Below are 16770 nucleotides of genomic sequence, written 5' to 3' on the forward strand. Positions count from 1 at the left end.
ATCGTATTCTGAAAATTCTCCATCTCTATTACGATACTTGTTTTGTCTGAGTACTCGGCCCACCCCTAGTACACTGTACAAAGACAAGCATTCCTCCAAAGGCTCATGTGCACAAATTCTTTTGAAAGTACACTGTGCATTAAATCCAAGCTTGCAGTGAAAAAAGGACTGTGTTAATTAAGGTGCTAACACAGCAGGTAAAGCTGATGTCATGACATTATCTCAAACAGCTTTGCCTGTTTGGAATCCTAAATCCCTAATATTCTCTACCTGTATTTCGAACCAGAAGTTCCAGGCTGGGGCATCCAGGCCGTGGGAGTAGAATATAAAGTACTCTCCAGCCAGGTGGTACTGGGGGACACCGTCCCCAAACGACCAGCTGGACAGAGAGGCCCCTTGGTGGGGTCTCAGGTAGAGGGACATGTGGCTGGGACCTGGAGGACACACACACACAGTCAGTACATAGTCACACACAGTCAGTACATAGTCACACACAATGCATGTAACAAACTATGGTTCCTAAACACTGCCTTTTCTCACACAACATTTGGAGAGAAAAGGATTGGAGTAATGGATCCTACAGCAGGTAGTGATAGAGGATTGGAGTAACGGATCCTACAGCAGGTAGTGATAGAGGACTGGAGTAACGGATCCTACAGCAGGTAGTGATAGAGGATTGGAGTAATGGATCCTACAGCAGGTAGTGATAGAGGATTGGAGTAATGGATCCTACAGCAGTTAGTGATAGAGGATTGGAGTAATGGATCCTACAGCAGTTAGTGATAGAGGATTGGAGTAATGGATCCTACAGCAGGTAGTGATAGAGGATTGGAGTAACGGATCCTACAGCAGGTAGTGATAGAGGATTGGAGTAACGGCCCCTACAGCAGGTAGTGATAGAGGACTGGAGTAATGGATCACACACACACACAACCCCCTGAGTCAATACATGTTAGAACCACCTTTGGAAGCGATTACAGTTGTGAGTGTTTATGGGTAAGTCTCTAAGAGCTTTCCACACCTGGATTGTGCAACATTTGCCCATTATTCTTTTCAAAATTCTTCAAGCTCTGTCAAATTGGTTGTTGATCATTGCTTGACAATTATTTTCAGGTCATACCGCAGATTTAAGTCAAAACTGTAACTTGGCCATTCAATGTCTTCTTGGTAAGCAACTCAAGTCTAGATTTGGCTTTGTGTTTTAGGTTATTGTCCTTCTAAAAGGTGAATTAATTTCAGTGTCTGGTGGAAAGCAGACAACCAGGTTTTCCTCTTGGATTTTGCCTGTGCTTAGCTCCATTCAGTACATTTTTTATCCTGAAAAACTCCCAAGTACTTAACGATTACAATCATACCCATAACATGATGCAGCCACCACTATGCTTGATAATATGGAGAGTGGTACTCAGCAATGTGTTGTATTGGATTTGCCCCAAACATAACACTTTGTATTCAGGACAAATAGTTAATTGCTTTGCCACATGTTCTGCAGTATTACTTTAGTGCCTTGTTGCAAACAGGATGCATGTTTTGGAATACTGCTATACTGGACAGGCTTCCTTCTTTTCACTTAGTGGAGTAACTCCATTGTTGTTGATCCATCCTCAGTTTTCTCCTATCACAGCCGTTAAACTCTAACTGTTTTAAGGTCACCATTGGCCTCATGGTGAAATCCCTTCGTCTCCGGGAACAGAGTTAGAAGGATGACTGGGTGTATTGATACACTACCCAAAGTGTAATTAATAACTTCACCATGCTCAAAGGGATATTCAATGTCTGATTTTTACATGTATTACCTTTCTACCAATAGGTGCCCTTCTTTGCGAGGCATTGGAAAACCTCCCTGGTCTTTGTGAATGAATCAATGTTTGAAATTCACTGCTCAACTGAGGGACTTTACAGATAATTGTATGTGTGGGGTACAGAGATGAGGTAGTCATTTAAAAATCATGTTAAACGCTATTATTGCACACAGAGTGAGTCCGTGTGACTTGTTAAGCACATTTTTATACCTGAACTTATTTAGGCTTGCCATAAACAAAGGAGTTGAATACTTATTGACTCAAGGCATTTTAGCTTTAAATTTGTAATAATTCAGTAAATATTTCGAAAAACATAATTCCAGTTTGACATTATGGGGTATTGTGTGTAGGCCAGTGACAAGCAATCTCAATTCAATCCATTTTAAATTCAGGCTGTAACAACAAAATGTGGAAGAAGTCAAAAGGCTGTGAATATTTTCTGAAGGTACTGTAGTGGTAGAGGATGAAGGGTCGTCATTGTTCTTAACTGACTTGCCTAGTTAAATAAAGGTTAAATAAAAAAAATACCATGTTCAATGTTCATATAATCTCACCTTTGACTTCAAATGTGATCTTCACTGTGCCCCATTTTGTCTGTTCTTTAGAAAGCACCTGAAACTCGATGGGAGACCTGGGAAAGACTTCAGGGGCTGGGAGGTACCAGTTCTTCCTGAAAACAAGTCAATTAACACAATGCCGTTGTTTAGTTATTTTGCTAAACCAGTCGATACCTGCCAGACATGTTCAATAAAAGTAATAAGAAATGTATGGTATGTGCATGATACAGTAAAATTGTTTTTCCTTTATGAAACACATTTGAAAACACAACCAAATACGTCAGTATTTCGTTGCCATAGACAACACATTTTGAACCCCTTTGAGATACAATATAATACAGATCATATCTGCAGTATAGTAATAATAGTTCTTTCATTCAGCTATGTGTGACCGTAGAGATCCTATTAAATTAGTATACAGTGCATTCAAAAAGTATTCAGACCCCTTGACTTTTTCCACATTTTGTTACAGCCTTATTCTAAAATGGATTCAATTGCTTATTTTTCAAATTTATAAAAGATAAAATACAGAAATACCTTACGTAAGTATTCAGACCCTTTGCTATGAGACTAGAAATTGAGCTGAGGTGCATCTTATTTCCATTGATCATCCTTGAGATGTTTCTACAACTTGGAGTCCACCTGTGGTAAATTCAATTGATTGGACATGATTTGGAAAGGCACACACCTGTCTATACAAGGTCCCACAGTTGACAGTGCACGTCAGAGCAAAAACCAAGCCATGAGGTTGAAGGAATTGTCCGTAGAGCTCAGAGACAGGATTGTGTCGAGGCACAGATCTGGGGAAGGGTACCAAAACATGTCTGCAGCATTGAAGGTCCCCAAGAACATAGGTGGCCACCATCATTCTTAAACGGAAGAAGTTTGGAACCACCAAGACTCTTCCATAGAGCTGGCCGCCCGGCCAAACTGAGCAATCAGGGGAGAAGTGCCTTGGTCAGGGAGGTGACCAAGAACCCAATGGTCACTCTGACAGAGCTCTAGAGTTCCTCTGTGGAGATGGGAGGACCTTCCAGAAGGACAAGCATCTCCGCAACACTCCAATCAATCAGGCCTTTATGGTAGAGTGACCAGACGGAAGCCACTCCTTAGTAAAAGGCACATGACAGCCCGCTTGGAGTTTGCCAAAAGGCACCTACAAGATTCTCTGGTCTGATGAAACCAAGATTGAACACTTTGGCCTGAATGCCAAGCGTCACGTCTGGAGGAAACCTGGCACCATCCATACAGTGAAGCATGGTGGTGGCAGCATCATGCTGTGGGGATGTTTTTCAGCGGCAGGGACTGGGAGACTAGTCAGGATCGAGGGAAGTATGAACGGAGCAAAGTACAGAGAGATCCTTGATGAAAACCTGCTCCAGAGCCTCAGACTGGGGCGAAGGTTCACCTTCCAACAGGACAACGACCCTAAGCACACAGCCAAGACAACGCAGGAGTGGCTTCGGGACAAATCTCTGAATGTCCTTGAGTGGCCCAGCAAGAGCCTGGACTTGAACCCGATCGAACATCTCTGGAGAGACCTGAAAGTAGCTGTGCAGCGATGCTCCCCATCCAACCTGACAGAGCTTGAGAGGATCTGCAGAGAAGAATGGGAGAAACTCCCCAAATACAGGTGTGCCAAGCTTGTAGCGTCATACCCAAGAAGAATCGAGGCTGTAATCGCTGCCAAAGGTGCTTCAACAAAGTACTGAGTAAAGGGTCTGAATACTTATGTAAATGTGATATTTCAGTAGTTTATTTTGTCATTATGGGGTATTGTGTGTAGATTGATTAGGGGAAAAAAACTATGTAATCCATTTCAGAATAAGGCTGTAACGTAACAAAATGTGGGAAAAGTAAAGGGGTCTGAATACTTTCTGAATGCACTGTATACTACGAATTCTAATTCCTAGTTCTATGGGTATGACTCACTTGACAAGGAACTTGACAGGTAGGAACCAGGGGTAGCCACAGAAAGGCCTGTCCTCCTGACAGCTGGTCCTGATAGTGTCGTTGATCTCTGGTATGATAGGCGTGATGTGCTGCATGCCAGTGTAGTCAAAGCTGTTGATCCACAGACCCGAGTCTCTGCTCTTCACCTGGCCATCCAGACCATGGAAGGTACGAGTGGTGTGCTGACAGGAAGAGAGAAAAGGTGAAAAGATATTCAGCAACTCATGGTAGAACACCTGAGAGGGAGTTGTTTCAAAATAACATCTTTAGCAGGAGCAGACAAAGACATAGTCAACATTGACACACAGTTGTTCATTTGAAATAAGAGTGTGTTTGTTCTTAAGTCCTGGATAAATCAAAATGTGCTTGGGGGAGCAGGCAGAAAGACAGATGGTCAACACTGCCAGGTTGTCATTGTAATATAAAAGTCCACCTAGGTCTGTATTTAATTGAGCTATACACACACTAAGCCCAATGCATCAGATGATTGTTTATTCAATGTTTTTATATCTGTCAGTAACTGACTTGGTTGGATAAATAAAGGTTCCATTTAAAAAGTTGTCAGGTGTGTGTGTGTGTGTGTGTGTGTGTGTGTGTGTGTGTGTGTGTGTGTGTGTGTGTGTGTGTGTGTGTCGCGTCTAAGCAGAAAGTGCCTGAGATGGTCTCGGGACTAGACCCGTTTGGGGCGTGGGCCGGGAGTCGGGTGTGTGTCAGATGGTCTCACCTGAAGAAAGACCCGTTTGGGGCGTGGGCCCGAGGGGTCTGCTGTGTAGGGGAAGAACATTCCACACAACACCAGCACCAGAAACACAGTGAACACCGTTCCCAGACCTGCCAACAGCCACTTAGTAGACCTAGCCAAGTAGATGAAGTGGAGCTGGGGGGAGAGAGGGAGAGAGAGAGAGAGAGAGGGGAAGAGAGAATCAAAACACACTCATCAGATCCTTCAAAGCTGTTTAAAGTCATCAGCTGATATGATATTTCCTACTCATCATACCCATTTCATCTTTCTGCCTGATATCCTCCATTCCATGGTGGAGGGGAGTTGCTGCTGACCTGGTTGGTAGTATAATGTAATAAATATTGCTATGCTGGCGCTTCCAAAGGTTTCTATGGGAATGTTATTTCCACAAAGACTACAGTCAGGAACACCATTCGTTGGTGTTCCTGTCCTCTTCCCTCTTTTGGAAAGCTAGCTAGTATTAACCATGGTACAACTCTACTCACAAAGAAGGAGGAGAGGAAGAGTGTGGTGAGGGTGACGAGGGTGGCCAGGACCACGTCAGGGGGGATCTCTGTGCCGCTGCGCCCCAGAATGGGCGTGAAGATCTCAAACACAACCCAGATCAGGAACATGAAATGGACATAGGGCAGAGCCAGACCCAGCTGGTAGAGAACAGAGTACTTTACCGATGCACCTGGAAACACAGGAGAGATACATTAACATTAAAGGGAAGGTTGCACGATATATTTCCACAAATCTAACAACGTAGATTGATGATATTCCATCTAAAACAGTCTTTATGCAAAAGTTTTTAAAATAATAATACACTTCTATTTTCATAATTTGAATGACATTTATCAACACTTTACTTGACACCCATAACCATGACATAACCTGTTATAAGATGGTCATAACACTGTCTAGACATATTTAGACCTGTTGTGACTTACACTACATGACCAAAAGTATGTGGACAACTTCTCGTCAAAGATCTCATTCCAAAATCATGGGCATTAATATGGAGTTAGTCCTCCCTTTGTTGCTATAACAGCCTCCACTCTTCTGGGAAGGCTTTCCACTAGATGTTGGAACATTGCTGCGGGGACTTGCTTCCATTCAGCCACGAGCATTAGGGAGGTCGGGCACTGATGTTGGGTGATTAGGCCTGGCTCACAGTCGGCGTTACAATTCATTCCAAAGGTGTTCGAAGGGGTTGAGGTCAGGGCTCTATGCAGGCCAGTCAAGTTCTTCCACACCGATCTCGACAAACCATTTCTGTATGGACCTCGCCTTGTGCACGGGGGCATTGTCATGCTGAAACAGGAAAGGGCCTTCCCCAAACTGTTGCCACAAAGTTGGAAGCACAGAATCGTCTAGAATGTCATTGTATGCTGTAGCATTAAGATTTCCCTTCACTGGAACTAAGGGGCCTAGACCGAACCATTAAAAACAGTCCCAGACCATTATCCCTCCTCCACCAAACTTCACAGTTGGCACTTTACAGTCGGGCAGGTACCGTTCTCCTAGCATCCGCCAAACCCAGATTCATCCATCGGACTGCCAGATAGTGAAGCATGATTCATCACTCCAGAGAACTCGTTTCCACTGCTCCAGAGTCCAATGCCGGCGAGCTGTACACCACTCCAGTCGACGCTTGGCATTGTGGTCTTAGGCTTGTGTGTGACTGCTCGGCCAGGGAAACCCATTTCATGAAGCTCCCAACGAACAGTTATTGTGCTGACGTTGCTTCCCAGAGGCAGTTTGGAACTGAATGGTCAAATACCAAATCGTGTTAATGTCATTGTTTATTTCAAGGTACAGTATGTCTTTATTTTTGCTGAACTGCCTGATCTTTATTGGTCAATATATCTTGCAGGATATCATGGAAGCCAATGTTTGTGTCTGCCATTATACCTGGATTAGGACAGTGCTGCTAGTAATAGCACTCGGGTTAGCATGTGGCTAGCTATAGCTACCATCATCTTATGTGGACAGTGCTGCTAGTAATAGCACTCGGGTTAGCATGTGGCTAGCTATAGCTACCATCGTCTTATGTGGACAGTGCTGCTAGTAATAGCACTCGGGTTAGCATGTGGCTAGCTATAGCTACCATCGTCTTATGTGGACAGTGCTGCTAGTAATAGCACTCGGGTTAGCATGTGGCTAGCTATAGCTACCATCGTCTTATGTGGACAGTGCTGCTAGTAATAGCACTCGGGTTAGCATGTGGCTAGCTATAGCTACCATCGTCTCATGTGGACAGTGGCTTCACTCCTGCTCGTGTAGTGTTCTTCTCTTGACGTCACTTTTTCCCGACATGACTTCGGTAAAATATGAATTTGTCACAAAATACTAATGTAAAAGTGATATGTCGTACTCGTACTTTTAGTTGGAAGGATGAAACAAATCAGAATGTTTAACAGCAACCGAATTCTGTAATCTTTAACTAACCTAACCCAGACCCAGCTGGTAGAGAACAGAGTACTTCACCTGCACCAAACAAATAAGAGATCAATATAAAACCCTTTCAATTCAAAACTAATCATGTGATACATCAATGTATTGTTGTTGCTGCTGAGCTGTGAAAATGACCTGACAACCTTCTGACTGAAACATCACACTTAATAATAACAATGGGAGCATTGAACAGTATCCATGTCTATCCAGTAACCTGTATCCATTTATTGTTCATGAAAAGGAATTTCCTTATGGAAAGCAACTTATCTATCGATCTACAGTGCATTCAGGAAGTGTTCAGACCTCTTGACTTTTTCCACATTTTACAGCCTTATTCTAAAATGGATTCAATTGTTTTTCCCTCTCATCAATCTACACATAATACCCCATAATGACCAAGCACAAACAGGTTTTTAGAAATGTTTGCATATTTATAAAACATTGAAAAACTTAAAAATCACATTTACATATTTATTCAGACCCTTTACTCAATACTTTGTTGAAGCACCTTTGGCAGGGATTAAAGCCTGGAGACTTCTTGGGTATGGCTCTACAAGCTTGGTACACCTGTATTTGGGGAGTTTCTCCCATTCTTCTCTGCAGATCCTTTCAAGTTCTGTCAGGTTGCTTGGGGAGCGTCGCTCCACAGCTATTTTCAGGTCTCTCCAGAGATATTCGATCGGATTGAAATTCGGGCTCTGGTTGGGCCACTCAAGGACATTCAGAGACTTGTCCCGAAGCCACTCCTGTGTTGTGTTGGCTGTGTGCTTAGGGTCGTTCTCCTGTTGGAAGGTGAACCTCCTGAGCGCCCTGAAGCAGGTTTTCATCAAGGATCTCTTTGTACTTTGCTCATCTTTGCCTCGATCCTGACTAGTCTCCCAGTCCCTGCCACTGAAAAACCTCCCCACAGCATGATGCTGCCACCACCATGCTTCACCATAGGGATGGTGCCAGGTTTCCTCCAGACGTGAAGCTTGGCATTCAGGCCAAAGAGTTCAATCTTGGTTTCATCAGACCAGAGAATCTTGTTTCTCATGGTCTGAGAGTCCTGTAGGTGCCTTTTGGCAAACTCCAAGCGGGCTGTCATGTGCCTTTTACTGAAGAGTGGCTTCCATCTGACTACTCTACCATAAAGGCCTGATTGGTGGAGTGTTGCAGAGATGGTTGTCCTTCTGGAAGTTTCTCCCATCTCCACAGAGGAACTCTGGAGCTGTGTCAGAGTCACCTCCCTGACCAAGGCCCTTCTCCCCCGATTGCTCAGTTTGGCCCAGCAGCCAGCTCTTGGAAAAGTCTTGGTGGTTCCAAACTTCTTCCATTTAAGAATGATGGAGGCCACCTATGTTCTTGGGGACCTTCAATGATGCGGACATTTTTTGGTACCCTTCCCCAGATCTGTGCCTCGACATAATCCTGTCTCGGAGCTCTACGGACAATTCCTTCAACATCATGGCTTGGTTTTTGCTCTGACATGCACTGTCAACTGTGGGACCTTATATATAGACAGGTGTGTGTTTTTCCAAATCATGTCCAATCAATTGAATTTACCACAGGTGCTCTAATCAAGTTGTAGAAACATCTCAAGGATGATCAATGGAAACAGGATGCACCTGAGCTCATTTTGAGTCTCATAGCAAAGGGTCTGAATACTTATGTAAATAAGTTATTTCCGTTTTTTTTTTATACATTTGCTAAAATGTATAAAAACATGTTTTTGCTTTTTCATTATGGGGTATTGTGTGTAGATTGGTGAGGGAAAAAAAATGTATTTAATCAATTTTCGAATAAGGCTGTAATATAACAAAATGTGTAAAAACTCAAGGTGTCTGAATACTATCCGAATCCATCCATCTATTCTCTCCTCACCTCTGAGTTTAAACTCCCTGGCGAGGAGCAGCTTGGTGGTCAGAGGGAAGGCCACCATCAGCATGGGGACGTAGGCAGAGCAGAGGCCGTTCGCTGTGAGGTAGACCAGGGCACCGCACCACAGCAGCAGGCTCACGTCAAAGTAGAGCTCCCCCACCTCCAGACGACGCACACCCTGCAGGAGGAACAGACAGACCAGGTCAGCAAGGAACAATCCCTGTCACTGGTGTATTGATACAGCATGCAGGAGGAACACTCAGACAGGGGTCAATAAGGGCAGACAGACATCCATTCCCCCAAAATAGGCTTATCCATTTAATTGTTATATCAACATCAAGGTCTATCAAAATGTGTTTCTCTCATGGCTACTTGGCTGCATAGTCAGTCAGATTTGTTTTGATGCATGTTTTATTGAGCTGCCTTACACAGACCATGTGAGAACCATGGAGAGAGTCTGAACTTCAGCCCAGATAGACCCAACCTGACATCCCACAGGCGAATGGCCAGGACTCTCCCTTTCGCTCTCCCTCTACTTCGCTCAGTTTCTCTCGCTCAGTCTCGCCCTCTCACTCTCTCTCCCACCGCCCCGCTCTCACTCCACCCACTCTCGTCTCTCTCTCCCGGCACCACTTAGTGATGTGTGAAGACCAACAAAAGGTCTCATTCACAGAGTTTAAAACCACTCCATTATCGCCAGTACTGTGCCTGAATCACACATAATTCTGACTCTGTTGCCAGGAGGAGAATGTTGTTTAATCTACCTCTTAATATCCTCTAAGTTTACCCTGGCACTGTAGTGAAGTATGAATTACTGCCTTCTACTACTGCAACCATAACAGTGGAGACTGGCGCCACTCAGTGTCTCTGTGTCCAGGCCTGGAGCTCTGCCACTCAGTGTCTCTGAAGGAAGCAAAGGCTAGCCTGCTACAGCACCACTACCTACCATAGAGCACTGGCATAAAGCATTGGCTACATCCCAATATGCAGGCAAATATAGAACTGACAATACATGCCCAATACATAGCTTCATTCCAAGTGGTATGGTATGCCAGTGTGCATATTAAAATATAGATATTGTTCACACCCATGGAACAAATGCACCCAGGACAATACCAAAATAACCCAACGTGGTTACAGACAGAACAGAGGGGTCAATAACAGAAACTAAGTCTGTATAAACGTGGCTTTGCAGGGCATTAGACTATAGTACTATTGACACAAGTCTGTTGAAAGCACAACATACGCATGCTGTTTTAAACCTGCAGAGCTGAACAGTTTCAGAATAGTATCTGCTGAAAGCTTTTCAAAGCGTCTGGGTGGTGGAACTTTTTCAGTCATATGACTGTGTGAGTTTCTGATGTTTCTAACAGGTGATACAAATCACTGCAGTATCGAGTAGGGCTGTCCCCGACAAAATAATTAATATTAGTCGACAGAAAGTAATCTGTTCTTTCGACTAATCGATTGGTCAAATTCTTTTTACTTGTATTTTTCCATACATAGGCACACCCTATGTGTTTTAATGAAATCAAAACACCTGAGCTCAATTTTGAGTCTCATAGCGAAGGTTCTGAATACTTATGTAAATACCGTAATTTCCGGACTATTGAGCGCACCTGAATATAAGCCGCACCCACTGAATTTAAAATAAAATATTATTTTTAACATAAATAAGCCGCACATGTCTATAAGCTGCAACACCTCGGCCGTCTGCTCTCTGTGTGTTGACCCAGTCTTCGAGCTCATTTTCTAGTTCGGGCCATCTGCTTTTCTTCCCTCTGAAAGCTTTAGTTGTCTTTTTGCACCGAGTCAATTCCTCACGCTGCTGTTTCCAACGTCTTATCATCGACTCTTTAAGACCAAGCTCCCGTGCAGCAGCTCTATTTCCTTTTCCAACAGCCAGATCCATCGCCTTCAACTTGAAAGCTGCATCATATGCATTTCTCCGTGTGTTTGCCATGATGAGTGTGACAAAATGACTACCGTAATCAGAATGACGGGAAGTTTGAGAGCGCTCGATTTAATCTAAACAGTAAACAAAAAAGTTGTTTGACCTTAACCCGTTCGGCAATTTCATTGGTCTAATGAAAGCTTCATGCCGCCAAAAAACTGAGCACGTCACAGAATGTTTTTTTTTTTCGAAAAAAAAATTGAAAGCGGGAAAAATCCATATATTAGCCACGTCATTGTTTAAGCCGCGAGGTTCAAAGCATGGGAAAAAAGTTGCGGCTTATAGTCCGGAAATTACGGTATGGTATTTCTGTATTAAAATTTGCTACAATTTCTAAAACCCTGTTTTTGCTTTGTCATTATGGGGTATTGTATGTAGATTGATGAAGAAGAAAAAAACCGACTTTACCCATGTTAGAATCAGGCTGTAATGTAACAAAATGTGGACAAAGTCAAGGGGTCTGAATACTTTCCCAATGCACTGTAAACATTGAGCTTGTCTGATGCATTAAGATTGTTTGATGCTTTAAGATCACTATTTGATGAAATAACACACAAATGACTGAAGAGGGAGTCAGAGATCTAGAGGAAGAAACAAAACTGTAACCCAACCATCCTCCTCCTGCTGCTGCTGCTGCTGGCTTTCACAGATTCTGCCATTACTCTCCTGAAGTAGCCGGTAAAAGGCTACACGAAGAGTAGGCAACCTTTCTCATGTGGAATGCCAATTTATCTTACCATTTCTACTGATCTGCATGCCAGTTATGGTTTTCATATGCACATTTTCATGGAACAGTTTCATTTAAATTTATAATAACGTCTTCGTATGTCAAATTTCTAAACCAATCTACATGAAAATGATACAAACCTACAAAGTACCTTCTATTGCCATTGCCAACTACGTAAAAAGTAGCTTATAAAGCCAACAAATAAAAACATTGCGGCCTGCGGGTTAAAAATATCCTGATAAAAATAAATATTCTATAAAATCACATTGGCTACTCATGGTCTGTCTGCAACGAACTTGAAACATTGTATCAACTATTAACTTGGGTCTGGCCTGAAGCTTGAGCTAGTTAACTTGCAACATTGTATAAAATACTTTGGGCCCTCAGAGTTTCTCCACACCAGTGAGCTCAGGACAGACACAGCTGTAGGCTATTTGCATAATCAGGTAGGCCTATTTTATGTTCCACTGAATCAGAGCATTACTTTTTTCCCTTTCATGCTGAGTTGTTATCGAAAGGGAGAGAGCTGGAAAGATTTTTCAAATACATTGAGGAACTATTGTCATTCTCAATGGATGTTAAAACTGACTTTGTTTGCTTGCCGTTTGAGGTGAAGAAAACATTACTTTGAGAATCTCCACAGCTCATTAGTGGTGGTGCATTAACCTCTATGGGCTAGGTGGGACGCTAGCGTCCCCCCCGTGGTGCACTCCATCAACAGCAGGTGCATTTCAAGAGCGGCAAATTTGAATCCAAATAAATGTCAAAATTCAAATTTTTCAAACATACAACTATTTTACACCCTTTGAAAGATAAACATCTCCTTAATCTAACCACGTTTTACGATTTCAAAAAGGTTTTACGGCGAAAGCATAAATTTAGAGTATGTTAGGACAGTACATTTACAAGAGTTGTGTGTAATGTTTTGTCAATTCAAAGACAGGGTCACCAAAACCATAAAACCAGCTAAAATGATGCACTAATCTTTTACAATCTCCATCAGATGACACTCCTAGGACATTATGTTAGACAATGCATGCATTTTTAGTTCTATCAAGTTCATATTTATATCCAAAAACAGCGTTTTACTATGGCATTGATGTTGAGGAAATCGTTTCCCTCCAATAACCGGCAGTCAAGTCAGCATCACAAATTAAATAATTAAAATTAGAAAACATTGGTAAAATATTATATTGTCATTTAAAGAATTATAGATTTACTTCTCTTGAACGCAATCAACTTGCCAGATTTAAAAATAACCTTACTGGGAAATCACACTTTGCAATAATCTGAGCACTGCGCCCAGGAAAATACGCGTTGCGATACAGACTAGTCGTCATGTTGGGGAGATCTAAAATCGAAAATAATATGTAAATAATCCATTACCTTTGATTCTCTTCATCAGATGTCACTTCCAGGTATCACAGGTCCATAACGAATGTAGTTTTGTTCAAAAAAGCTCATCATTTATGTCCAAAAATCTCCGTCTTGTTAGCACATGATCTAAGCCCGCCGGACTTCACTTCATGAACGAGGGGAAAAAATATATTTACGTTCGTTCAAACATGTCAAACGTTGTATAGCATAAATCATTAGGGCCTTTTTAACCAGAACATGAATAATATTCAAGGTGGACGAATGTATACTCTTTTATAACGTATTGGAACGAGGGTACCCAACATGAACTCGCGCGCCAGGTGTCTAATGGGCCATCATCGTTCCATGGCTCTTGTTCGGTCAGATCTCCCTCCAGAAGACTCAAAACACTTTGTAAAGGCTGGTGACATCTAGTGGAAGCAATAGGAAGTGCCAAAATATTCCTCAGCCCCTGTGTTTTTCAATGGCATAGGTTTAAAGGTAATACAACACATCAGGTATCCACTTCCTGTCAGAAAATGTCTCAGGGTTTTGCCTGCCAAATGAGTTCTGTTATACTCACAGACACCATTCAAACAGTTTTAGAAACTTTAGAGTGTTTTCTATCCATATATAATAAGTATATGCATATTCTAGTTACTGGGTAGGATTAGTAACCAGATTAAATCGGGTACATTTTTTTTATCCAGCCGTGCAAATACTGCCCCCTAGCCCTAACAGGTTAAGCCAATCAGAAACACACTTATATGCCAACATTTGCACGCAGGCCAGGTAGCCTATAGGCCTATGCGTAATCAGTTGTGCGTCCTTACTCAACATTGACAGGAGCACTCCAATAAAAGACAATGACTAAACTGACAAAACTCGTAAATGGAATGAAATAAACCAAAACTTGTTTCTCAAGTGTAGCAGCATAGGTTGTGCGCTCTACAAACAATGTGTCCACTCCTACAATGAGAATGGTAAGACTGGAATAATAATAATAATAATAATAATAATAATAATAATAATAATAATAATATGTTGAATGCATTAAAAGAAATGAACATTGTAGATTAGAAATTATAGGAATTAACGTTAAATGTACTACTGGTGATATATGTAAAGGGGAATTGATAGACTAACAATCAAACGCAAACAATTCACACAATGAAGTTATGAAACAATGAATGTGCACAAATTGGCAGGAGAGAGCGCGTTCTATATAAATATAATATTTTTTGTATGGCACATGAGACACCTGTCTAATTCGTGCCCATCTCTGTGAACTAATCCATTCTGGAGGCCGAGACTAATCCATTCTGGAGGCCGAGACTAATCCATTCTGGAGGCCGAGACTAATCCATTCTGGAGGCCGAGACTAATCCATTCTGGAGGCAGCGGGGATTGCACAGTATGTATGTATGTATGTATGTATGTATGTATGTATGCATGCATGTATGTATGTATGTATGTATGCATGCATGCACACACACACACACACACACACACACACACACACACACACACACACACACACACACACACACACGTTTTCAACCCCTGCTCCAATACAGGTTCCCAACCCCTGCTCCAATACAGGCTCCCAACCCCTGCTCCAATACAGGCTCCCAACCCCTGCTCCAATACAGGCTCCCAACCCCTGCTCCAATACAGGCTCCCAACCCCTGCTCCAATACAGGCTCCCAACCCCTGCTCCAATACAGGCTCCCAACCCCTGCTCCAATACAGGTTCCCAACCCCTGCTCCAATACAGGTTCCCAACCCCTGCTCCAATACAGGTTCCCAACCCCTGCTCCAATACAGGTTCCCAACCCCTGCTCCAATACAGGTTCCCAACCCCTGCTCCAATACAGGTTCCCAACCCCTGCTCCAATACAGGCTCCCAACCCCTGCTCCAATATAGGTTCCCAACCCCTGCTCCAATACAGGTTCCCAACCCCTGCTCCAATACAGGTTCCCAACCCCTGCTCCAATACAGGTTCCCAACCCCTGCTCCAATACAGGCTCCCAACCCCTGCTCCAATACAGGCTCCCAACCCCTGCTCCAATACAGGCTCCCAACCCCTGCTCCAATACAGGCTCCCAACCGTTGCTCCAATACAGGTTCCCAACCCCTGCTCCAATACAGGTTCCCAACCCCTGCTCCAATACAGGCTCCCAACCCCTGCTCCAATACAGGCTCCCAACCCCTGCTTCAATACAGGCTCCCAACCCCTGCTCCAATACAGGCTCCCAACCCCTGCTCCAATACAGGTTCCCAACCCCTGCTCCAATACAGGTTCTCAACCCCTGCTCCAATACAGGTTCTCAACCCCTGCTCCAATACAGGTTCCCAACCCCTGCTCCAATACAGGTTCCCAACCCCTGCTCCAATACAGGTTCCCAACCCCTGCTCCAATACAGGTTCCCAGCCCCTGCTCCAATACAGGTTCTCAACCCCTGCTCCAATACAGGTTCCCAACCCCTGCTCCAATACAGGTTCCCAACCCCTGCTCCAATACAGGTTCCCAACCCCTGCTCCAATACAGGTTCCCAACCCCTGCTCCAATACAGGTTCCCAACCCCTGCTCCAATACAGGTTCCCAACCCCTGCTCCAATACAGGTTCCCAACCCCTGCTCCAATACAGGTTCCCAACCCCTGCTCCAATACAGGTTCCCAACCCCTGCTCCAATACAGGCTCCCAACCCCTGCTCCAATATAGGTTCCCAACCCCTGCTCCAATACAGGTTCCCAACCCCTGCTCCAATACAGGTTCCCAACCCCTGCTCCAATACAGGCTCCCAACCCCTGCTCCAATACAGGCTCCCAACCCCTGCTCCAATACAGGCTCCCAACCCCTGCTCCAATACAGGCTCCCAACCCCTGCTCCAATACAGGCTCCCAACCGTTGCTCCAATACAGGTTCCCAACCCCTGCTCCAATACAGGTTCTTCTTCTTCTTAATTTCTATCCCAATGTAAAATGTTCCTGTTTTATTTAATAGAGTGGGTTAGGTCTGCTCTATACCAAATTAGAAAACCCCCTGAGTGTCATCCCTGTTTCACACCTGGTAGTTTGGTGGATGGGACTACTAGCTCTCTGTAACCTAGAGGGCAACTCTATACCATGTTTCTTATAGGATAGCAATGTCTGTATTTCTGATTTCTTTGATAAAGTCTGGGTTCCTGCTCTTTAGGCCAAAGGCAGATGACCTCAGACCTTACATATTCCAGGATGAGATAGTAAAAGCTTTGTGTTCCATAGTGTCTAGTGTTGTTTTTGTGTGGTTTAGGCTCGGACCATTAGGTGTGAGCAGAGCATGCTGAGCATCTGGTGCATGCCTCTTAGGTCGCAGGATGGGGCTTGGGCAGGTGT

General features: G+C 43.5%; 1 protein-coding gene across 5 annotated transcripts in view; it reads right to left on the reverse strand.

Annotated features, from left to right (window-relative positions):
* LOC106568440 (endoplasmic reticulum metallopeptidase 1) overlaps nucleotides 1-16770 on the reverse strand; it is a 50173-nt gene that overhangs the window by 5958 nt on the left and 27445 nt on the right. For all 5 annotated transcript variants that reach the window (XR_006758422.1, XR_006758423.1, XR_006758425.1 and 2 more), the window contains exons 10-15: nucleotides 9357-9531; nucleotides 5540-5730; nucleotides 5037-5189; nucleotides 4292-4494; nucleotides 2357-2472; nucleotides 271-434 (exon numbers count right to left, since the gene is read on the reverse strand). Coding sequence is in view for 1 of the 5 variants with exons in the window: in XM_014138771.2 (XP_013994246.2) it covers nucleotides 271-434; nucleotides 2357-2472; nucleotides 4292-4494; nucleotides 5037-5189; nucleotides 5540-5730; nucleotides 9357-9531 (1002 nt within the window). In the remaining 4 variants the exon portion in view is untranslated. The remainder of the gene's footprint in view (nucleotides 1-270; nucleotides 435-2356; nucleotides 2473-4291; nucleotides 4495-5036; nucleotides 5190-5539; nucleotides 5731-9356; nucleotides 9532-16770) is intronic.

The sequence above is a fragment of the Salmo salar genome, chromosome ssa13 (genome assembly GCF_905237065.1).
Source record: "Salmo salar chromosome ssa13, Ssal_v3.1, whole genome shotgun sequence".
NCBI classification, from domain to species: domain Eukaryota; kingdom Metazoa; phylum Chordata; class Actinopteri; order Salmoniformes; family Salmonidae; genus Salmo; species Salmo salar.